General features: G+C 43.2%; 1 protein-coding gene across 1 annotated transcript; it reads right to left on the bottom strand.

Annotated features, from left to right (window-relative positions):
* Positions 1 to 1,647: 1,647 nt before the first annotated feature.
* On the bottom strand, positions 1,648 to 24,609 carry LOC116397683 (phosphodiesterase 1A, calmodulin-dependent). The gene is made up of 16 exons (XM_031873338.1): positions 23,160 to 24,609; positions 16,622 to 16,648; positions 13,289 to 13,402; positions 13,017 to 13,199; positions 11,716 to 11,782; positions 10,012 to 10,128; positions 9,528 to 9,668; positions 9,261 to 9,361; positions 8,714 to 8,839; positions 8,527 to 8,628; positions 7,356 to 7,476; positions 6,359 to 6,440; positions 5,930 to 6,050; positions 5,316 to 5,500; positions 4,977 to 5,156; positions 1,648 to 4,894 (listed from the first exon to the last, which is right to left on the bottom strand). Exons 1-16 carry the CDS (start codon positions 23,813 to 23,815, stop codon positions 4,836 to 4,838), a joined length of 2,382 nt encoding a protein of 793 aa, XP_031729198.1. The 5' UTR covers positions 23,816 to 24,609; the 3' UTR covers positions 1,648 to 4,835.
* Positions 24,610 to 24,814: the final 205 nt, after the last annotated feature.

The following is a 24,814-nucleotide window of genomic DNA, read 5'->3' as shown; positions in this document are numbered from 1 at the left end:
GATTTATGCTTGAGAGACGTTTTTGCGAGCATGTGGTCGACTAAAAAGACCCCCGTCTCTTTTAACAGGGTTACCACGGATCCTTAAAATGTCCTAAATTATATTATCAGAATTTAAAGGCCAAATACGAGATTATGAGCATTTCTATTGAGCCTCAGGGGAGAGTGACTTCACTCTATGCTATAGACATTACTCTTTAAATTATATCTTGAAATAGCAAAAAGTTTTTTGCTTCTATATTAATGCTCTGAATCCAAAATATTGCATCCTTAAGGTCAAACAATGTCTTAAAAAACATACGAGCGTCCATGTTTTCCCGTGAAGATGCACTGGGGCGCATTTAGATCTGAAGTCAGAAATACCGACTTGCAGCATTTTATCAGACTTTATAAACTTACGTAAAGCCACAGAAGACATTTTACAACTATTTTCATGATGTAAATTATGCTTTGCATGAACAGCAAAGTGATCTGCGTGTGTAAAATCAGTGGATTACCTCGTTAAAAATGACCTGTAAGCAAAACGATTTTGGCCAAAGACCTTTGTTGCATGTTCTCCCTTTCCCTTCATTCTTCACTGTCATAAGTCAAATAAAGACAGTTTAGATATTGTTGATAAATTACTAATATTGCTTGTCAATTATGTTTGCTGTACATCTTATTAATACTGAGCTGTACATCTTTTTAGTAACAGCTGCTTCACAGGTCTAGACTGAAAAGAAGGGACAGTGTTGAGAGTTGTCTTGTGTTTCTGCTGCTGTTTGTCAAAAAGTGATTGACTTCGATTGAAGACAGCTTCGAGAGTGTTTCACTAATCAGTGGATAAACCGCTGCAGCTGAGGAGACAAAGTGCTTTGGATGGTTTGAATTGGAGAGGACAGAATCACTCTGCAATGAGTTCACAAATGATCGACAGTCACATGCATTGGTCATAATGTTATTTAAAATCGCAATCCAAAAGTATCTCAGCAACTATAAAAACATTTTTGGAAGCTGCTTTCAATTTGTCGTTTAATACATTAACTAACTGCAGACAACAAATAAATCAAGGTTATTACTTTTATGTAAATCTCTAAAGGTTTGTTTGCATTGCTCATGTTTGACAACAAGTACATATTTGAAGCACTGATCAGTTAAGAGAAGCCAAAGACTAATTTTGCATCCATATCTCCTTCTCTTTAATGGGATTTGTAAGTCTATATATATATATATATATATATATATATATTCATGGTTGGACTGAAAATTGCTTTTAAAATTAAAGAAAGAAAAAAAAATACTCATCTGTCATGTATCAACTGTATGTTTGTACCTGAATGTAAATATCTGTTGCCCTCTGGTGGTGCAGCCACTGAATGAAAGTATTCCACCACATCAGAAACACTGGTTTATTCCCACTGCCCTCTAATGTCATCTGAAATGCATTGCATCATTTTCGGAAGGTTGATTTGCAGTTGAACACTCGTAACATTCTCTGAGTGAGGTGGTTGGGAGGCTTATGGCCCCTCGGTCCAAGAACAGACCTGAAATATTGAATGCAAAGTTGTCAACTGTGGTGAAAAAAGCTCCCAATTAATCGGTTGGCGTATGTTTTGATACCAGGTTGGAAGCTAAACTGGCATAAGGCATAAAAATGATAACAGGAGACTGGAGCTCTGAATGTTTAATACAATAATACAGAAAACAGCTGTACAGTATACAGTGCACACATTCACTCTCGCACACACTCAAATTCTCAAACACACACACGCACACAGAGCCAAAGAGCACATGATGACTATAGCACACATTGCATTAACAAACACAGTGCTCAGAGGATCTATAGAGTTTCCAGTCGGCCATGTTGGCTCCACCCTTCATCTCATTGGCCGTTGCTTTCTTGTCACTGGGGTGATATTATGAACGTCACTGTTCTTTATTCACAGTCAGGAGAAGTGACAGTAACATAGGTTTTAATACAGAGTACAGAAGCAACAGAAGCTGTCTGATCTCTGAGCTTCTGTCCATTTAAAGGAACATTCTGGTATTTTGTGACAATCGTACCTTTAAATCCGTTTCAATTTAAGTGCTTGTGTCCACTGCAGTTTCTACAAAGACGTTGGAGAGTACAATGTTACGATAGCCTATGGGTACATTAACCTAAAGTACCTACAAGACGACCCATGTTGTGAAAAACAAAAGTACTTTAAATTGGTCACAGGTGATCTGTCTGATGTGTCTCTGACTTTCCCATTTAACGGTTAGAAATCCACACTGATTGACCACCGCTGCTCTGCTGTCTGTGGGTTCAAACCTCTGGCCACAACCCCAAACAGTGATGTCACATCAAGCAAGTACAGGTCAGGTCAGTTTGACATTACAATTAATAAACCAGCATTTGGTCTGGTTAACCGGTATGAGACGGGAGTCAAATACATCTTTTAAAGTCACATTGAAACGGCAGTTAGAGCAACTTTAGCTCCTGAGATGTGACACGTTTTCTAACAATATGAAATACGTGGGCAGTGAATATTTATGTGAGGGATTTAAATCCTTCAGATTTCATTTAAGCTCTCAATAGTGTCCGTCCTTCACCCATGTTGTTAGAGGAGGATACAGGTGGAATGAATAAAATAGACCTCAATCACATTCTTTTGATGTCAGCTGGCAAAAGCTTTGTTTACATTTCCAAACACACCCCTCCAACTATGATAACTGTGGTTGCTCTGCTAGTTACTATGACACACAAGCTGAGTGTCAAGTATGGTTGTATGGTGGGTGGGGTTAGCTGGCGCCTTAAATCATAGTTTGGGGGATAAATGCTCCCAAGTTTAGGACGAGTCATCAGAAATATTTTTTTTTACAGGAAGAGAAAAGAGTTGTTTCAATGTAAAATACTCTACAACTTTTAATTCACTGTGTCTTTAAAAATGTATTATAATTAACTAATGCTTGCACAAGAGCAAATAGCCACTATGTCACCAAGCTTCTAGTATCACCTTTTTAATAATGATGAACTTTGCTGAGCTGCTTTCTGGAGGAGTTTGGCCTGAACACACATATACACACGCACACACATTCGTACATATTGCTAGCTAGCTAACAGCAGACGCTAGCACTGGCCATTAGCCATTTGCACATGGAATGCAAAAACACTCCAGTAGTCAAATGCATGCAAATATAATAAGAGTTCTTTTTTGTTGCCATGTTGAAACATTTTTGACTTGCAGAGACATCATTTTGTACCAACTACAGTGAATTTATCTATTGGCATTCTCGCAACACACGTTTAGGATTGTTCAGCTAAAAAGTGCCAGTTTTAGCCCTATCCCTTACTTGCATCCTTGGGGAAAAAAAATATCACCAACCAATCAAGTAGCAAGACTAAGAGCCTACAGCCATGCTAGTGGCTCTGTGAGGCTACTTTGGCAAGGCAATGCTTTGAGCTAAATGCTAACGTCAGCAGGCTAACATGTTCACAGCAAATAAGCTAACTTGCTGATGTTTGCCAAGCCCCCAGAAGCGGGACAGGGTTTTGAAGTTTCATGTGATGCCATGGGGCCAAAAAATACATTTTTCACATAGACTTACATTGGGAAAGAGATGACTGTACCTCAGCAGAACTTTTTTTTTTTTTAAGGTAAATCAACTTCTCAGTACACTTTAATAGCCCTTATGTAACTCATTAGGTCCTAAAAGTTGTGACATAGACTAATAGCCGAATCCAGAGTTATTTTCCTTCCTAGACCGAGAACCCAGGCTGGACCGAGGGCCGGAAGACGGGTTAATGGAAACACTAGTGCGCTTGCTCTGTGGGCCCATGGATGCTAAAGATCGCGGGAAGATCCACGTAATGTAATCTAAATTTTAGACTTAAATGTCAAACTTTTTTTCTAACGCTGTATCCAGTTCTCTTTATACATCTATAATGTTTACCAGGTATAATGTTTACAATGTTCACCATTTGAGTTAGTCATGTTAGTACGCTAACATTTGCAATCTAGAACTAACTACAAAGTAGCTGAAGCTGATGGGAATGTCATTAGTTTTTTTTAGGTGTTTGGTCCCATGTGGCACGAGACAAAAGTTAATGCAGTTCATAGTTGTTGAGACATTTCACTGAAAATCACAAATAACTAACCTCTTGGTGGCGCTAGAGGGAAAATAAGATGATCAACAAAGTAATTACAACACATCCTCTGGGAACCATGAATGTCTGAACACAATGTCATGGCAATCTAGCTGATAGTTGTTGAGATATATTTAGCCATGCGGCTTTCGTGGCTAACCGCTCAGCTCTGACATCACATATTGGGGCGTGGCCAGAAGCACAACATGCTTGATAATTCAAACCCAGAACAGAAAACTGAGCAGAAATCACTCTTCGCACTCCTAACGAATTATGAGAGGTGTATAACAACACACTTGCTTCACTCACAAAACCTCCACGTCCTAACAGCTCCATATTGTCTCATTCCTCCAGACAATAGATATTTAGCCATGAACAGCTACTGTGGTTTTCACCCGTCAATCTTTATTCTTAAATCAAATTTAGATATTTTCACTTTTTTCACACAGACAATGCTCCTCTGAGCCTCTAATAAAATCATAAAACACTTTCACCACGGCGAATGGACCATGACGCTGCTAAGAAGCTGTTATCTGATGAATGTCGTCACTTTGAATGTGGTATTTTCATTGTCAGTTGTAAACATAAGGTCAAGTGGCCCTTTGAGGGCCACTGAGGGGCCACTGAGCCAGCTGCTGTGTTTAAACAGAAGAGTCTGAACCCTCGTTGTCACTGCACTGTTGATCTGCCACAGTCAGATACAGTGGTGAGTTCGCCGTGGAGCGCCATCAGGCGATTTCAGGCACTTCATCTTGGTCCTCCTCCTTTTCCTCCCCAGGCCCCGCCCCTGCAACGGTTACCAAAGCAACAAGTCAGTGCATTGAGAGTTACAGTTTGGTAAATGTTTGGGAATGATGTCCTGTACGTACCGTTCCAGGACAGGTGGACGGGTGACTTGTCGTCTTGGGGTTCATCAGGAGGGGAGTTCTGTGATTGGTCGGAGGTGTGTCCGTCAGGGACACTGTGACTGGGCGAGGCATTTGATTGGATGTCTGAGTTGACATTAGACTCCACTTCCTTTTGTTCCTCTTGCTCCTTATTGGCCAGCTCTGTTCACAACACAGACACATTTAAGTTACAGGAAATAAGAGAAAGAGTCACATTGATTCCATATCTACAAGAGGGAACATGTGATGTACTGTGTGTGTGTGTGTGTGTGTGTGTGTGTGTGTGTGTGTGTGTGTGTGCGTGTTTGCCTGCGTGCGTACCGTGCACGGACAGCTCTTTCCATCTGTCCTTGTTGCTGCCGATGACGCCGGATAGGTGGGTCTTCAGAGCCGGCAGGTCGATGGCTGTCAGGGAAAAGTCCATCTGTCCATCATCGCTGTTCCCATAGCGGCCGCTACTGTGTCTCTGCACCGACTCCACGGTGACCGAACCACTTCCTGTTAGACTGGAACAAAGCAGAGTTACGGACCACGGGGCTTATGGAGGGTCAGAACCAATGGAGCCCCACATAAGTGATATAGTCACATGTTCTATATATTTTGTCCAATCGTATGAGACAATCGAACAACTATGAAGTCCATGTAAACTGGTTTAGGCCCAATTATAAGTGATCTGTAGTTGCAGCCTCACGTCAGCTGACACATATCTTAATCAGTTCCACAGTTTGGGAATCACAATCTGGGGAGAAAATTGGTATTCTAACACAGTTGCTAATATTTTGGACTGATGATTCGATGAGCAGAGTGTCGTGTTCGGTCTCGTTTTTTAAAACCCATCGTTACATCTATTACACTTGTGGGGAAAGTTTTTTGCCTTGAAGTGGAACTTTGATTATTTGTATGTTGTGCAGCAGTAGTAGTAGTAGTAGAAGTACCTGGACTTCCTGTTTCCAGTCTCTCTGGCCTTCCTGTCCTCTTCTATCAGAGGACCGATCACTTTCTCTGTCGTGTCGATCAGAACGCTGAAAGTCGGCTCCACGATGAAGTCTATGAAACCTGCAACCAGAGAGGGAGACATGATGGAGAGAAGAGGGAAGAGAAAAGGTCAAAGGATGGAGGAGGAGAAAGACAGTACAAATGATAAACATTAGTTCCTCTTCTTTCTAGAATTTGATAATCAAACCAATCCCTTCAGAGAGCAGATAATAATATCAGTTCTTCAAACCACCAGCAGGTGTCACTGTTGATCTAAAGTAAATATACACTAAGAACCTCCTTTCATGAGTCCTAGTATCTGCTACTAGTTAATGGTACTCCTCACCTGCAGTGGTCCTTAGGTATTATTAGTTGATGGTTGATCTTACCTATCTGTGATTGGGCGATCATGGTGGCTTTGCGGTCACACAGAGGAGAGAAAGGAAGGCCGAGTTCCACTTCTTTGTCTCCCTGGAAGAGACACAGTCACCAAGGCAACATGAACATCGCAAACTCAAATCAGCTGTGTGGTATTTACATCCCCTCTAGAATGATAAATACAGTGAAGCAAAGAGTGTCAATTCAAGCAGTCCTGTAAGAGATATACGCGTTGCATTGTTAGGATTAGTTTGGCCGATAGAAAACATGACGATACCATTAACACATAGTCATGATAGTCCCATGTTGGTGTAGAGATTTTGGGGCACAAGCACTCACACAAAACAATGTATATCAGGGCAAGCTGCAGGGCCTTTTCACATGGATCATTTTGAGTCACACCGAAAGAAACCATTTAAAACTTCCATAGCTGTGTATGGGATCTACTGTCAGGTCAACATCATAAACCAGAATTATTCTTCAACATTAACAGTCCAGACTTGACAACAATTAACAAACCTTCACAATGCTTTACATAGTCCAAACCTCAAAATGATTACAAATAAATTGAATTAATTCTAAGAAAAAGACACAAATTATCCCATTTTAAAAGCTGGAACCAATGTTTTGCATTTTTCCCTTAAAAAAATACTTTAAAAACTATCTAAAAAGTTGCCAAATAATTTTCATCTAATCAATGGAAATCAGTTAATCGACTAATAGTTTCTGCTGTAGTTGTATAAACTTTTGGGAAGAGCATATTTTATAAGCTCTTCATATGTTTGGTATTCTTAAGATAATAATAATAACTGAAGCTTTCAGGGAAATTTAGTGGAGTAAAAAGTGCAATATTTGCCCTGTCATGTAGTACAAGTAGAAAGTAGCATGAAAAAAAAGACCCCAGTAAAGTACAAGTACCATTGTAAACAAAAATAATGGTTGAGTAAATGCACTTGGTGGGTGTGTGTGTGTGTGTGTGTGTGTGTGTGTGTGTGTGTGTGTGTGTACCTGTCTAAAGAACTCCTCCATCAGACTGTGAGTCCAGCGGTAGTGCAACGGCCAGGCTTTGGCTGGATGACTGATGTCTGCAGCGTGAAGCATCAGAGACAAAACCTTCACTTTGTCGAGACTGGAGAGATGGAACAAAAACAGTTTAATTTAAAAGTCATTCAATAATAAATTGTAAAAGCGAAACTTCTCATGAGTTTGACAGGAGAACGTCGACGTCTTCCAATTACTTTAGCAAAACTTGAGCGATAAATGGTTGAGTGAATCTTCTGGAAAAGGAGAAAAAACTGCGAATGCTACACCTCCGTATGTTAGTGGAGCAGTTTTTTTAACTGGTACAGTTCCCCAGCTGCTGCATCAACACAAGCAGAACCAGTGAGTTGACAAGCTGATGACAGCGTCTTCCCCAAAATCTCATCCAAGCGTGAGCAGAGAAGCGGGACAGCTGCCCCCCCCCCCAGCTCCACAGCTCCACAGCTCCACTCCAGCAGGGCTGACATGCAGAGAAGGGAAGCGGGACTCTGGTGAGACTCAGTACTCTTCCTGTGAAAGCCCTACGGGGATGCACCAGACCAGTCTGGTTCAGCAGCCTGCAGGACCTTATGTTGGCCGTTTCAACAAACTCCCACTGATGATCTTCATCAGATGGACCAGCCACACTCAGTCTGCCACGATGCACTGTTTCAAGTCTTCTGAAGCATATAATATGGCATTTTATATATCAAATGTAATTATCTGCCTTAAAAGATATTAGTGGGATGAAACGATGATTGCGTCCTGAATGATAGAACTATTGAATGAGTCAAGTCCAGGCCTGATGGGAGGATGCTCGGACTATACAAAGAAAAATAAAAGTGCAACTGACTCCAGAAATTATGGCAGATTTTTCATGTTATAAGAAACCATTTCTTAATGCTCTCAAGACTTTTTTTCTGTTATTATTTTCTCTTATTAATTCTAATTTGTAACTGTATTATTAATATATTGTTATACAAAACATGCATGTTATCAAACAATTTCCTTTCCCTTATGTGTCATATGATAATGTTTTTCGTGAATCTCTTATTAAGCAGTAGATTATAATGAGCAGTATGATGTCGTAGCTAAAACACAAACACACATGTATGTTGGCTGAAGGTTAGAGGTTAGAGGTAATGGCTGCAGCACTGACCTGTCTGTCTGTGTCAGGGTGTTCCTCATGGTCTTGATCTGCTGGAAGTGACAGGACATGTCTGTGGACATCACCATCTCTATCACCAGAGCCCTCAGCTCCCTGCCAACAATCAATACACATAATCAGTGACCAATCGCCACGACGAGTGTTAACTCTTCAGTGATGTGTGATCTGTGTGCGTAACCTCCAGTCGTCCTTGTTCAGGTTGACCAGGATGTTCATGTCGTCCTCTGCCATCAGCCGGTAGGCGGCGCTGACGTGATGGTTCTCCAGCACCGACCTGTCGTTGTACAGAATGGCCACCTCCGACCTGACAGACGGACACAACATCCTATCAGACGCTTTCAAATACGGAGGCTCCAACAACTATGTTTATGTTCTTTGGTATTCTCCTGGTTTAGAGATCCACTCTCACTTTTTTTTGTGTGTGGAGACATTTATCAGTCAAATCTTGTTGAAAATCCAATATTTTATTTTTGTCCGGGGTTGACTATGATGCACAGTCGACCCTTTGTTCAAATATTTCAATAACTATTTGATTGATTGCCATGAAATTGGTACAGATACCCATTATGCCCAGAGGATGAATCCTACTGACTTTGGTGATCCTCTGACTTTTCATCTAGCACCATGCCCATGTACTGCTGAATGTCTGTTAACAATGTTCAATAAAGAGTCGAAAATAATAATTATTAAAAAATAATTAGATTAATATTAATAATTAATATTACCTGGCGTGGATGTGGAAGTTGTTGGTGGTTCCTGTGTGTTCGAAGTCGTGAATTGCTGCAGCAAAAACCATTGCAAGAATCTCCAGCTCGCTGAGCCAGTGCTGCACACACACACACACACACACACACACACACACACTGTTAGCTGAGTGAGATAATTAATTCACTGTGCAGAGAGAAAATAAACAGATGGTGAAAGACTGTCGAGTGACGAAGTGATGTCACAGCGTGTGTGTGTGTGTGTGCGTGTGCTTGTGTGTGTGTTACCATCAGTCCAGTGTGCAGCATCAGGAAGTGGGCGGTCTGAGTGACATCGGCGGCGTGGATCAGGTTGTGGTAGGGGTTCCTGTGTTTGCTGTAGCCGTTCTCCAGAGCTTCAACAAACTGCACCAGAGCCTGCACCGGGATCTGAACACAGTACCAGAGGTAGTACATCGAGTACAGGTACTACGAGTACTACACCGCGTCTATGTGGATACTCAAACATTCTGAATCAAAGATATCTAGTAGCTCGGCTGACTTTGAGGCAGGTGGATCATGATCATTTTTCTAGGGGGTTCTAGGCGGGCTATGTGCTGGACTATCTCAGCTGGGTGAAGTAACTTCCTGGAAACACACAACCACCTAGTACAAATATATCAATTCATTGCTGGTTCTGTTTATTGTTCATAAAGAGATCTGCACACCTAGCTCCAGCCAGGATGACATGAGTCCAACCCCACAGGTGTTAACTTTATAAAGCTGTGTGTACCCTGAACCTGTTGATGAGGTCATAGCGGTTCAGCAGGTCGTAGACCAGGAACTTGAGGGCGTGGTCTCCGGTGCCCTCGTGGAAGGAAAAAACATCAAACGACCAGTGATCTACTTCCTGTAGAAACAACAAGTAAGATTCAGACATTTACCAACATGTCATATAGGACAATGCAGATGCAGCAGGCTGTCTGGGCATCGTTCAGTGTGATTCAATGTAATGTAGCATTTCTGTCAGTAGAGGGCAGTGTGATTATAATGTTTGCTGACATTGGAAGGATGTGAAACAGCATTATACAATTAAATTAATGATTATAATTATTCATTAGGTCATAATTACATTGTACGTTGTCTCTGATTTAGTGTTTTGTGACAGTGTTCTTCTATTTCTATTCTTTCCGTTTGTGTTTTACATCATGTGAGAAGCATAAATAAGATTTGTCTGCAGAGTATTTATTGTTTAATCTAATTTTTTCCTGAGTTTGTACAGGAAGCCCTGAGATGGAGACGTATGTCATTACATACACACCGCTGAAAACACATTTTTCTTTCCCCACCTCTTCCTTCCTTCAATTGCTTCTCCTTCTCTTCTCCATCTCTTCATTTTCCTCTCAACCCCTCTCTTTTCCTTCCATTCCTGCTCCTCCAACCTTTCCTCCTCTGCCTTCTCCTCTCCTTCAATTACTTCTCCTTTCCTCTTCTACCTCCTCCTTTTTGTCTCAATATTTTCCTGTCCTTCTTTATCTCTTCTCCTGCTTTAACCTCCTTTTCTACCTCCTCTTCCTTCCCTATTACCTTCTCTCCCCACCACCACCTTAGGTCTGTATCTGCTTTTTTCCTTCTTTCCTACTTTCTACTTTACTTCCCTACCTCTTATTTTCATCCTCTTCCATCCCCTCATTTTCATCTCTACCTTTCCCTACTTTTTCTTTCCTACCCCCTAATTGTGGTCTCTTACTTTTCCTTCTCTGCTTACTCATGTCCTCACTCATTTATTTTTCTACCTCATTATTCGCCTCTCCATGTAATTTACCTTTTCTGCCTCTTCCTTTCCTTTAGATCTTTTTTTCCTTTCTTTCTCTTCCTTCTCTTTTTCTTCCAAAACTCCCACTATTCTTCTTTACCTCTTATGTTCCTTTCCTACCTCGTCTTCGTCTCATTTATTCCTTCTGTACCTCCTACTTTCCTTATTCTTCTTCCTTCTTTTGGTCTCCTACTTTCCTTCCCTTCCACCACCTTTCCTTCCCTATCTCCTCCTTTCCTATTCCACCTCTTCATCATCTCTCTACCTCTTTCTGAAATGATGGCAGAAGCATTAAGGATTTGAGCCATCCAAACAATGGCCTTTTGTGGTCAGGGAAGCGTTTCTGCGGTCAAAGAGCCGGAGCGGAGAGATTAAAGAGGAGCCACTTCCCTCGGGGCATCTGAATCCTGAACGAGGACAGGCCAACACTCCTGTTCGCTCTGTCCATTCCCTACTTCCTACTTTCCTCTCCTATACTTCCTCAACTCTTTCCTCAACGTTTAGGGTCTTCTTCCACTCTTTGTTCTATTTCTCTTGTCTGCCTCCTCCTTTCCTTTCAAGTTTCTGGAGAAAACAAAACTGTCTTTCAGAGTAAGAGCTGACTGATGTATATTTTTAAAATGAATAACAAAATGATGCCACTTCCTGCAGATGGGTTTGCATTAATGAAACAGTTTGTACCTTCAGAGCTGTCAAAGCCGTGGGAGGGTAGGTCAGACCAGCCATGTTGGACGTCCGTCTGTACATCCTAATGTCACACACACACACACACACACACACACACACACACACACACAGAGGTAAAAATCTCTCACTTATATGCAGACAGTTGCATGCATATACACCCCTCGCGCAGACCTCCGGTCGCCCTCCTCCACAGTCTGTGACCAGGAGGGATTGTCCGTCGTCATGGTAACCGCGTTCTAAACACAGACAGCGAGCGCAGCCTCGGTGCAGCAGATATTCTTTTGATTTCATGCGTCATTAAAGCTGCCGCAGATGAACTGATAACGTTCTATGTCACCGCGAATAATGTACACTCTAATGACATTAGACCTCATGGTTTCCCTTTAAGATCTCCATCTCCAGCTCGCTGGCACGCTAACATCGTTACACTTCAGGTTCAACCTTCTAATCGCATCTGCGGTGAAGTCGGGCCGGATGCGTTCTGATGTTTATTTTGAGGAAGTTGATTGTTTTTTTCTGTTTCGTCTTCAGGTGCTCCAGATTCCTGCTCAAGACAAAAATAACTCTGGGAACATTTCAAAGTGTTCCTCTTCTGTTTGAGGCTATCATCTGTCTGGACTTTGAGGAGTCACAGTTTTATTAATACAATGCGTTACACGACCTTATGCGATTGTTGAACATGTGATTTTAAAACCACGGGCGTTAATCTGCTGCTCTAACAGCTTCCATTTTTTATGGTTTCAGTCTTTCCACAAGGTGTTGAAACTGCTGCAGGGATTTGCATTAGCATGAGTGAGGTTCAATACTGATGTTGGGTGATGAGGTCTGGCTCACAGTCAGCCTAGTGGTGTTGGTAAGGCTGTGAGGTCAGGGCTCTGTGCAGGCCAGTCAAGTTCTTCCACATCAAACTCAGTTTTCTCCCATTTCTTTATGGAGCCGGCTTTGTGCCCGGGGGGGGGGGGGCAAAGGGACAAACACAAACTCAAAGTTGGAAGCACACCATTTTCTAAAATGCCGCTGTATGCTGCAGCTTTAAGGTTTCCCTTCACTGGAACAAAGGGACCCCAAACTGGGAAAAACAGACCCTCACTAAAAGTGCATGTCGGGTGCATTTTTGCAGAGTTGGTAGTTAAGTTGTGTGGAGGTTGAAAATGTGAGCTTCATGTTTGCATTGTTTCCCTAAATCTCTACAACGGAGATGACGGCTGCAAAGTTTGCATGACTCATGAAGTCACAATAGCCGCATTTTATGTAAGCAACATAACTTAGATATGAATGTTGAATATTTTTTTTACCTTTCTACAAATATCCCAGCTTGCACTGCATGGACGATGCTCCTGAATCTCGGCTTCTCCTCAGGGCGACGCTTGGCCACGCCCATCTTCCTGGTGAAGGTGCATGCCAGCCAGTCACGTACCTCGCTGGGCACCGACTCCGCCTGCAAGTCGCTGAGCTCGTCCTCGGTGTCCAACAGACGCCTGCGGGACAGAAAGACACACCCGTCACCAGTGACGGGGGATTTACTTCTACACGTCCATTCATCTGTTTGTCAGTCTATCGCTCCTACTTGGTCTCATCAGTGTACACAGTGTCCAACATGGCAGCAGCGAGCTCCAGGTTCCTGCGGAGTTCCTGCAGGTCCACGACACCCCGGTCCATCTGCTCCAGGACCCCCTTCAGCCTGATGACACAAACACACACAGGTCGCACACAGTGCACATACAGTATGTGCTCACAAATCATCCAAAGTGTATAATCACTGATCAGTTACAGAGGCACAAAAATGTCTCCGTTATTAGCGATGTGATTTGATTTACTGGAGATTTGTAGTTTGTGTCATTTGGTCCAGGTGGAGATGAATTTGTTGACTGGTATGTGTGTTAGTAAACCTTTTTTGTCTGTTTTATCCTTCCAATAAGCTTCATTCAAACTTGGCACATATACAGTTTGTTCCAGAGGTAAGAGAAGCTCATTCAAAAGAACGACAACACTAAACACAGCCTTGGAATAGAGACTTTTTCATCAGTATGTTGTGGCTTGTTTCGTGTGTTTAGTTAAAAAAAACAAATCTTTTCCAAGTTTTAGCTGCCTTTAGCAATGACCGATTCCCATAATCCCTTGACAAGCATGGGCTAAACGCCACGCCTTGACAGATAAGACGAGACCAGGGGCCATGTCTGTAATATCAGCGGGACAGAGAGGAGAGAACACTGTCGAAATATTTAGACAGCAGTAATCTAGAAAATAGGGAAATAAATGACTTTAGGAGAGAGTGTTGGTGGGTTTTATAGATAAGGAAAAAACACAGTATTAAATAAGTTTTTTTCATGGGAGCTGTAGCTGTTCTCTGTGCCCACAAAGTAGGCTACTTGTTGTTTAACTTTGTTAAAATCACGTATAGGTTTCAGTTGTTTACAGCAGGATGTCGATTTGTCTTCGATTGTGGAAAGTAAAATGCTGACTGAGAGATTGCAGTCAGTTACAGAAACTAATGGAACAGATGCCAGCCCAGATATGACGTCATGATTTTTGGCTCTCTCTGCCAGGAAAAGGTTAGTTGGAGAGCTACTGTAGCTGGACGTGTTACCGGGAACATCCCCCGGCTACCCTGTGAGTGCTCGTCATCCACAAAAGCCAACTAGATGACTTGCTGTGTGCCATTTCAAGAAAACTAGCTAGCTCGGTTACTAACCATACCAAAACATATTTGTACCATCGTGTCTCACACCTAACTGCAGACTATTCCTCTTTTGCAGAGCTGTTTACACTCCAGCAGCTCATGATGATGTAGATATTTTGGGAGCACTGACAAGATGACTTGTTATTGGTCACTGGCTCAAGTTCTCATTTTACCCGTTCACTGTTTGTCCTTAGAAACAGGGATGAGTTTGGCTGCTATTATCTGCAGCAAAATAGCACAGCCAGCCATTATTTAAATGAGAGCTTGTCAGTCTCATCAAGCTGGACAATACCTGTGCCCCAAAATGGACCAGCAGGAAATCATTTAGTTCCAGCTGCTATCTTCATCTCATCTTAGCCATGTCATGCTGAGCTGTCTGAGCTCACTGTTGCCAGATTTCAGTCAGCAAATCACAGCCCTGAACTCGCCCACACAAAACTATTATTACCTGCCCACTTCAATAAAAAGGTGGCCGGATTTGGAGACACTGTCTGAGCTGCTGTTTTGGGCTCAGAGTGCGGAGAGCTCAGGTACACTGGTAAAAATTATACTCATATCATATTTGTGTAAACTCAAAAGCCTACTCCATGTTTGACCTTTTATAGCAGAAATCTGAGTGGACACACTTTAAAAGGTCAATGACAAAGAGTTAGAGTTCAAATCATGTAAACTTCAAGTGCAGCGGAAAGCTAGAACATCTGTAAGATGCTGCTGCACTGTGCTGTTCTTCTCCTCTGTAATGTTGTTCACTGTAGCGTCCTCCGTTGTGATGTATAGATTAACACACCTCAACGTAGAGCTATAGTGGTCTGCAGGAATCCTCTCTGCAGACTTCATACACCTGCTAACTGACAGAAGGAAGCGCCGATCTTCATACTTTGCACCCACACAGCTGCTGTCCTGTTCACACCACAGAACCAGAACACGAAAAATCTGTTTCCTCCAGATGGACACATGACACCTAGCCTCCTGTCAATCAGCTGACTCCCACAGTAAGCAATGGGAGTCTCCTCCCGGAAATAAACACGTTGCCATATAGATGACCGCCACTCAATACTCGCTGCGTCTTCCTCTTTTGTAGAGTTTGAGACCCAAACTTTTGTATTAATAAATGGATTTAGAGGTTGTTTTTCTTCCACAGCAATGTAATTACTTTTGAAGAAATATGATCTCTATATGTTATTGCTTGCAGACACTGAGGGGGTATGAGGCAGCATTCCGTAATCCAAAGAGTGCTCGTATATATTCATCTATTAGCTACCGTACGGTCCTGGTATTTAAAGTGGTGGACGGATGAATAGCCGGATGGACGGATGGACGTGTTTTACGCTGAGCTGTGGACGTGTTTTTGCTGTGCAGGACGGTTCGAATGTTTACAACGGAGGAAGCTGAGGACGGGGAGACATAAAGACTCTGCCGCTGCGGCCCGGGCATCGTGCTGTCGCCACGGTTACGATAACACCTTCCTGTAAACTGGATGAAATCTGTTTTAGTTGCCATGGTTACAGCCGGAGTCAGACAGGGAGACGGAGCGAGGGAGAAATAAAAGTTCAAGACTGCAGACATTCGAGCATTTTATCTTCCTGGGGAAAAAAAGAAAAAAACCCAATTGCTTCACTTCTGTTGGGAACAGTAGATTATCATCATTAGCAGCAGGATCATTATCTGCTGCTCTCAAGTGAAATTCATTACAAAGTCTGGCGTCAAGTTGTTTGATTGCTGATCACTATAAACTCAGTGAGTCAGCTTTTGTGTACCCAAAGGAGCAGATTCTCGCTAGTTGTATATACTATGCTGCCACATGACAAAGTATTTAATTTACAGAGTGATGTGTTTCCAACAGTGGAGGAAGGTAGTATACCATCCATCTTGGCAGTGACGACACAGTCATACTCTCAAAATGAGCAAAGTTGGGTATTTTAAAGTGGGGGACGAAGGGGCTTGAGTGGACATATGAGGAACGCGGTTTTAATCTCTCATTCCCGGAGGTTACCACTTGGATTAATATGAGGGTCCTGAGGTGATTAATGTGAGAGGAAAGAAGAAGAAACAAAGTTCTGATACACATCTGTTTTCAGTTTCTGGACTTTTCTCTTTTTTCTGAAATATTGAATAATTTGACCTCTTTGGGCCTCAAACGAAACCAATGTCTCTTTGAACTGATAACAACTCATAGTGTGTGTGTGTGTGCGTGTGTGTGTGTGTGTGTGTGTATCTTACCTCTGCGATGCACATTTGTACTTCTGCCTGTAAACAAAAACAGAAACAGAATAGTCACTCAAATGAATAAATCCTCATCATCAAAAAAGTTTCCTCATCATACGTGTAAACTGATTAAAGCATAAACTGACAGTGATCAGGTGGTCGGAGCCAAACCCTCAGGAACATGTTTGACTAGTGGCCACAGTCCGTAGTAGTGCAGGTTACATGATGCACACTGGCCCAAAATACCTTTCCACAAACACAATCAGGCTGGCGGCAAACGGCGCAAGCAACTGCAACAGTGCTGACAGAGCTGTGTTAATCTGCCGATGCTGTGGTTCAATACGGCGTTGTCAGCGCTAACCGCCGTATGAGAGCAGTGCAGGGCGGCAGAGATTAGCTAGCCAGTGGGGCACCGGCTACGTAAACAAAGCACAGAGAAACTCGGACTACAATACACACATATAGAGGGAGAGCAACTTCAAACTCTGCTCAGGATGCCATATCATATATCTTGACATAGCAATTAGTTGCTTGCTGCTATATTGATACTGCCTTGCACGGCACCTGGATTCTCGCAATGTCACGAGATCGCGCGATATTCGTAAGATCATATATCACAAAAAAATCCATCTTGTCAGGGTTCAAGTGACACGTTTGTTCAAAACAACAATGGCTCCTAAAGAGGTTAGCGTAGATGCTTCAATAGCATCAGTTCTATCAGAGCTGGAGAGTATTTCTTCATTGAAAGAAAAGAATGGCACTTCAGGCTTTTCTTCATGGAAAAGATATTTTCGTTTTTCTCCCAACTTGTGAGAGTTTCATTGACAGATGGTTCACCAAAGCACCTGCCAAGTATTCTTTTTTTTTAAGTCCCTGCCCTTTTGATGACGGTCTCTCAGACGGTTCTGCGTAGCAAACCATCTGACTAGTCCGGTTAAAGCCCTGAATCTTTCACCTTTAAATGTGCAAGCCCAATACTTTTCCACAGATTGAGTTTAGATAAGATCCAAAGGAAAGAATATTGAAGTCAAAAGCTGGTTGCAACTATTATCCTTATTCTTACACGTAGAGCAGGGGGCTGAGACTCCAAACAATGAGAACGTAAAGCCAACAAAACACCAGAGGTATACATCCATCATGGTAAATGGACTGTACTTATATAGTGCTTTCCTAGTCTTCGGATTCACACACATTGATACACTGATGGCAGGGGCTACCATGCAAGGTGCCACCTGCCCATCAGGATTCTAACTGATCATCGTGCCAATTCATACACAGAAGGCACAAACTTCGGGAGCAATTTAGGGTTAAGTGTCTTGCCTAAGGACACATCGACATAGACTAGTGGAGCCGGGGATGGAACCGCCGATCCTCTGACTGAAGGACGACCCTGCTCTACCGGCGTTATGGGCGACTGAGCCACAGTCGCCCATAACGCTGTGGTGGAGCCATTACATGGCTCACTGGTAAATCTTGGACCAATGATGAAGCCCCTGTGGTGAGTAAATATGTAAAGCAGAAGTTGATGAGCTCCATTTGGTCTGAAATGAGCCAATCCCAGCTCTGGGATCTGATCCCGGAGGCTATATCTCAGCTCCGACCCGTCTCCGCTCTGAAATGTGACAGCGGGATTATTGTTATTTCACACTGGCCTGCGTGGGCAGTTCAACACTGAATTACAAAGCAGAGTATACGGCGGGGTGAGCAGCGCCAGCCTGCAGGCTGCATTGTGTTTTCTAAAAACAAAAGCATGCTGCAGCAGCAACAGTGACAGGTGAGGACAGAGATAGTTTCTGGAGGAATGACTCACCACTCTGTCATGACTTTTCCAGGCTGACGCCTTCAGTGAGAGAATTTGCATTTTTATTTTTTTCTTCCTCTTGTGTTTTTCCTTTCTCTACTTTCCTCCTTGTGCCGATATGTTTTGTACTGTCACCTCGCACATTTTCTTCCCTGCGTCCCTGAGCGTTATTAGTACTGAGCATGTACAGAATATTTTATTCTTAGACGCTTTATTTCTCCGCATGACTGTTTTGTGATGCACCACCGCAGGGTGCGTTTCGCGCTTTTTTTAGTGGCTAAGTCTACACCGCCTACATCAAGACCAAGCGTCCTGGCCGGAAGAAAAAGCAGAGCATCCATTCAAATGCAGCAGTCTGTTATTAAACCAACTGCAAAACACACACACATAAATATATACATAAATACATGAAAACAACTTGTATTCTATTGTTTTAGAGTCAAACTTTGGCAGTTAAATGTTGCTGTAAATGCATGAGAACATAAATAAGAATGCAGAGTACATATATGCCATTAGACTGGTTACCACTATCTCTAAACTGACCCCGGTGTTTGTGGCTCTCTATGTTATCTAGTCTCATTCATTTAAATACAGGCAATTTCAGGTGACTGGATATAAAATCTAGTTATTCAGTTTTTTTCTACTGTAGTCGCTGAACTGTATCAGCTGGTTTCTGTTCTATTTTACGCTTCACAAAACAGTCTGATGAACTCTCCAGTTCCCACTTTTACTTTTATTTTCCCCTCTTCCAGCTCATGGTTTCATCACTCTCTCTCACCAAATCAAATTTAAAAGATTGATTTAAAAAAACAAAACACACAACGCTTAAAAAAGATTAGATACGAAATAATAAGTTCTGAAAAAGACAGAAAAGACAGAAGGAAAACTGTGTAAAACACTAAATAAAGATGAATGAGAAAGATATCCGTCCCGTTGTCCTCAGCTGAAACGAGATGCTCTGCTGTTACCACGGAAACTAGGGAGGATGACAAAAAAAAACCTAATCTGTACTCTTAATTGTTTTCCCTCCAAACAGCAGAGACCTCTATTGTTTGTTGATCTGCATCCAGGGTTCATATCTATCAGAAGAAGAATTAAAACGATCAATTGGGGTCAAATGAATAAAGACACAAGAGGGCACTTACTGGTTCAAGCACTACTTGCACCAAACACACGCGCACACACACACACACACACACACACACACACACACACACACACAATATGAAGCAGCTGACTCTGTAATGAGAAGAATGACTTGAACCTGTTTGTTATTCTAATGCGTCTTTGAGCTGTTTGGTTGTTTTTCGTTGAACACACGACAAACTAGCGTTCTTAACATCTCTGTGGCTTTTTTATTGCAATAGAGCACTAAGAAAAGTTGTAGCTGCAGCGTTAAGCACCTTTTGCCTGAAGATGGAGCAGGTTTTAACACAGAAGAGTTGTTCTTTCTTTGCCCGTAGGATACTGTCAAGTGTCAACTGCTGGAAGTTGGCGTCTCAGTCGGATTCTTTGTGTCTGTGTGTCAGATGTTCCTGATCTAAATCTGGAAACGTATCTAACTTTGGACAGAATCTGATTCAGACAAGCTTCTTTGGTCTATTGAACTATTGAGCTTTTTGGCACATTCTGTTCAATAAAAAACCCCACAGTAACAAAACAAGTATTCTTGTGGCGTCTGTACTGAGAGTAAGGTGTTGTCACTCACACATTATGTGACATCCAGCAGCGCTGTAGGAGGCGACATGTCCACATCTGTCCTGACAAAGTGTGATAAATGTCCTGCTGCTTAGATTTCTGTTCCCATTTGTTTTTTTTGCGGAGACACACACAGTCTCTGCAATCAGGCAAATAGATTTAAGCCGCTTTACAGCAGCTGACAAAAAAGTCAACAAAAATCACACATTTTTGAACGACCCCTTTGAGTTGTTTCCGTTAAACCGGTTGCTGATCGTTTGCCACAGCATGCATTGGCTGCCAATCACACAGGAGTCTGAAACATGTCCTCTAGCTTCACTGTGATCATGATAGGCTAGCTAAAACTAAATACTATTGTGTTGTCGGCAAAATACAGAAGTGATTTGTCAGCCAGCCGACCTAACGCTAGCTCGCTGATCGGACAGGATGCGGCTGTTGAGATGGGACATTTGCTAACGAGTCAAATCAAAGAGTCGGCACTTTTAGATGTGACATAATAATATTTTGCATTCATTCTTATGTGGAATGTTTGATGGTTTCTTGGCTGTTATAGCACCTTCATGGGGCCATGTTTGCTCACCCATTCTAAAACATACCCAGGCGCCCATGGATGGAAGCACTACCCAAAGTACTGACCTACGAGTGAAGTTATGTCAGTTTAGTAGATGAGCTTCTGTGTTGAATTCTGCATTTTTATTTTTACACCTTCAGTGTTTCTATCTCATTGAATCACTGCTGACAGATAACACATTCACTTGCCAATGTTTATTACAGGATTTGGCAAAATGAAACACTTCTCTTGGCCTCAACTTCTTCAACCGACACACCAACTTCTGCTGGCAAATCCTTCGCTCTGCTGCCAGCTAGTTACTAATACAAGATGCTGTTTAGCAAGTAGGGTCTGTTAAGCAGAAAGAGAATAGCCAAGGGGCATGCATTGGTGTGTGTGTGTGTGTGTGTGTGTGTGTGTGTGTGTGTGTGTGTGTGTGTGTGTGTGCGTGTGCATGTGTGTGTTTTATGGAAATAATAACGCGCAATCTCATTTCCCTGCTTGCTCCTGATGTGAGAAACTTTCATAAAATCATATTGCTGGCCACTTTTCTGCCATAAGTTGATGAATAATAGGAAATTATTAAGATGTAAATGCAGGAAAATATATTATATAATAAAGGATGAGAGGATACAGCATGCACTGTGTTTCAAATTATGTTTTCATAATCTGTTATCTGATATTCAGAACAGACATATCAGATGCTTCTGGTTTGAAGAGTGTCAGTCTGTGGACCGATGAGTCATGATTCAGATCACGAGGATGAGGATGAGGACTCTCATGTGGTCGAGGGCTTCACATTTTCCAAAACTGTACCAGAGCCCAAAAAAGGACTCGTGTAATTTAAAGCACATGTGAAGTTTGTGTTTTTCCCCGTTTTAAATACTTGATCACAAATATGAAACTACACATCATACTTCTCATTCTCATTCCAAAAACAAAGCCATGCACTGTAAAGTGCCGCTCTAACGGCCTCCACTCTTCTGGTTTCACATGTTGAAGCTGCTGCAGGGATTTGCCCCCATTTGCTCCCATGTTCCAGTTCATCTCAAAGGTGCCGGGTTATAGTTGGGGTCAGCGCTCTCTGTGCGGGGCCTGTCATGTTCCACACCGAACGGAGACAAAGAACCTTATTCACGTAGCGGCTAATGTAGCCTGCAGACTCCGGCCTGCAGCACAGATGTGCAGCGGACCACAGCGGTGTGGTAAAGATCACTTCTTTTAGTCTTGTAGTCTTCAGACCTAACCGACGCAGACTCAAGTGACATCACTCGAGGACATTTATCAGACTTCACGCAGCTCCCTCTGGAGCCGCTAAAAGCTTTATGGAAAGATAGACCCTCGTTCCGTTACACTCCTTCAATAAATCATTACAAACGATATAGTCTCTGATCACTGAAACTGCTTCTGAATTTGCTTCTCCAGGAACACTGTTTGTTTTTAAATATATTGTACATATTAAGACATATTGTGACATGTGACATGTCATCATTTTTGTATGAGACTGTTTGAGATGTATCTATGTGTTATTTGTTTTGTAACAACTTGCCTCCTGCTGCTGCCTTTTTGGCCAGGTCGTCATTGTAAATGAGAACTGGTTCTCAATCAACTTATCTGGTTAAATAAAGGTAAAAGCAAAAAGAAATGAAATGATATAACTTGTATGTCCCAAACACCTGGAAATACACTTTGATGTTTAAAATCAGTTCTGCCCTAACTACTCCTTTAATCTCACGACCGGCTGTAATGCTGTTGCTGCACGGAGCTACATCTCCTGCTCTAATTAGCCTCCATTTAAGACACGCATGTCCTCAGCGTGTGTGGTGATGATGTGTGAGAGGTATGAGATTGTAAACAGACACATTAAGCATCAACAGGACATTTAAACAAAACACTGTGATGCTCAGTTTGTCTTCTCTTCCTTCTTTTCTTCATTTACTCTCTTTTCATGCCCCTCTCTCTCCGTCTCTCTCTCTCTCTCCTAATCTGTCCATCTTTGCAGAGAGTTTTTGCTGCATCGCAACGCTCTGCCGTTACCATGGCAACCGCGGAGAACAACCCAAAAAAAAAAGAAGGCAAAAAGGTGTTTTACATCTGTGCCGCCGTGGCCCCAGATTCAGACCGATGTCCCTGCTGCGACGACGGCTTATTAGCGTCCACTATACTGAGAGACAGACGTACTGGAGGACGAGAAGCTGTGACCTCATCTCACACACACACACACACGCACACACACACAGTCTCTCTCTCTCGCTCTCTCTCTCTCTATTATGTTCAGTGATGTCGCACGCCCACAACTCATTTTCTGTCATTCGTCTTCCCTCCATCCTCGGTCCGTGCCAACATCACCAAGGCAACCGGGCCACCACACTGATGCCGTCGCCGGCGCTGTCAGTCTGATTCCAGAACAGTAAACGTTTCCCCACGACATGAGCACCAATTATCACATCACCATTAACATTGCATCAGCAGCAAAGCTGACTGTGTCATCTGCGTTTACTCACATCCCTCTCAGTCGGATCAGGACCTGGTTGTTTTGGTTCTGCTCCAGAGCGTAGTCAAAGTCCTGCACCTCTTCAGTCCGCTGCTGCTTGTCCTCAAACTGCTGCTCCTGCTCAGTCTGCTGCTGCTGCTGCTGCTCCTCCGTCTGCTGATCCTCAGTCTGTGACATGTCCTCAGTTTGCACCTCCTCCTGCTGCTGCTGCTCCTCCTCCTCCTCCTTAGTCTGCTGCATCTCCTCAATCTGCTGCTCCTCCTCCGTCTGCACCTGTTCAGTCTGCTGCACCTCCTCTTGCTGTATAGCCTCACTCTGCTGCACCACCTCCTGCTGCACCGCCTCACTCTGCTGCACCTCGTCCTGCTCCTGTTGCATCTCCTCCTCCTGCTGCCCCTCCACAGTCGGCTGTTGCTGCTCAGCGTGCACCTCCTCCTGCTCTTTCTGCACCTCCTCCTCATTTTGCTCCTCCTCTTTCTGCCGCACCTCCTCAGACTTTACCTCCTCCTGTTCTTGGTCCTGTTGGGGCATCTGCTCTCCCTGCTTTTCCTCCTGTTGCTGCACTTCCACCTCTTGCTCTCCCTCCTGTTGCTGCACTTTCTCCTCATGCTCCTCAGTCTCCAGCACCTCCTCGGGCAGCTGTGAATCCTCCATCTCCTCGTTCATCTTGGCGTGGTGAAGGAGGAGAAGGAGGTGGGGTTTTTTTTAGAGTTAGTAAAGGTGTTCACAATGACTTTGGCCTCTGTGAAGCGTCCGGACGTCTTTCAGACTGACGGAGTTGTGAAAACATCTACGCCGATCACAGCCGAGAGATGAGTTTGGGTTCGATGGAACTTCATCTAACTTCCTTCGATGAAACCTGACAGACCTGGACAATCCAAAATGATGACCTCTGATCTGATCTGTTGCAGAGGGGTTAAAGGTCTGAGGTCACAAGACAGAGTGTAGTGATTTTTTAAAAAGTTGTTGAAGAGCAGGAACAGACTGACGGCATCTTTCAATCGATGAGAAAAACAAGGTGATCGGCTGACGACTTCCTTCACGGAGCACAGCTGAGCTCTGCGCTCCGGCACTGCGGCTGCAAAATGATCCAGCTCAGCTGTCCCGGAGCATCGCTGTAGCGACGTAGGAAGGAAGTCTACCAGCGATAAAGGCAGGATGGAGTGAGAGAGAGAGAGAGAGAGAGAGAGAGAGAGAGAGAGAGAGGGGAGCGATGGAGGAGGACAAAGGAGAAGCAGAGAACATCGCAGAGCGTTTCCGTGGTAACTCAACAACGGTTGCTAAGAGTGATGGAATCCTGCAAGTGACAGACCTCCCTCCTACTCCTCCTCTTCCTCACCCCCTCCCAAAATTCAAAAGCACATAACTTTACGCTCCGTTCAGACGAAAAACAGCACACGGGCATCTCAATCTGTCCTCCCCTCGCTCACCCGCTGCGTCTGAGAGTGAGAATGCGCGTGTGTGCGTGTACACACTTCTGAGCTGTGTGTGTGTGTGTGTGTGTGTGTGTGTGTGTGTGTGTGTGTGTGTGTGTGTGTGAGTGTGTGTGTGTGGGTGTGCTGTGCATGAGTGAGTGAGCCTGTGTGTGTGTGCGTGTGTGTGTGTGTGTGCGTGTGCGTGTGTGTGTGGTATTTAGACAGTGATGATGTAATGGTCCTGAAAAGA

This window comes from Anarrhichthys ocellatus, unplaced genomic scaffold (genome assembly GCF_004355925.1).
Source record: "Anarrhichthys ocellatus isolate YVR2014 unplaced genomic scaffold, GSC_Weel_1.0 scaffold71, whole genome shotgun sequence".
In the NCBI taxonomy this organism is placed as follows: Eukaryota; Metazoa; Chordata; class Actinopteri; order Perciformes; family Anarhichadidae; genus Anarrhichthys; species Anarrhichthys ocellatus.
The sequence above is the reverse complement of the archived record's forward strand: the minus strand, read 5'-3'. Positions and strand labels throughout refer to the sequence as shown.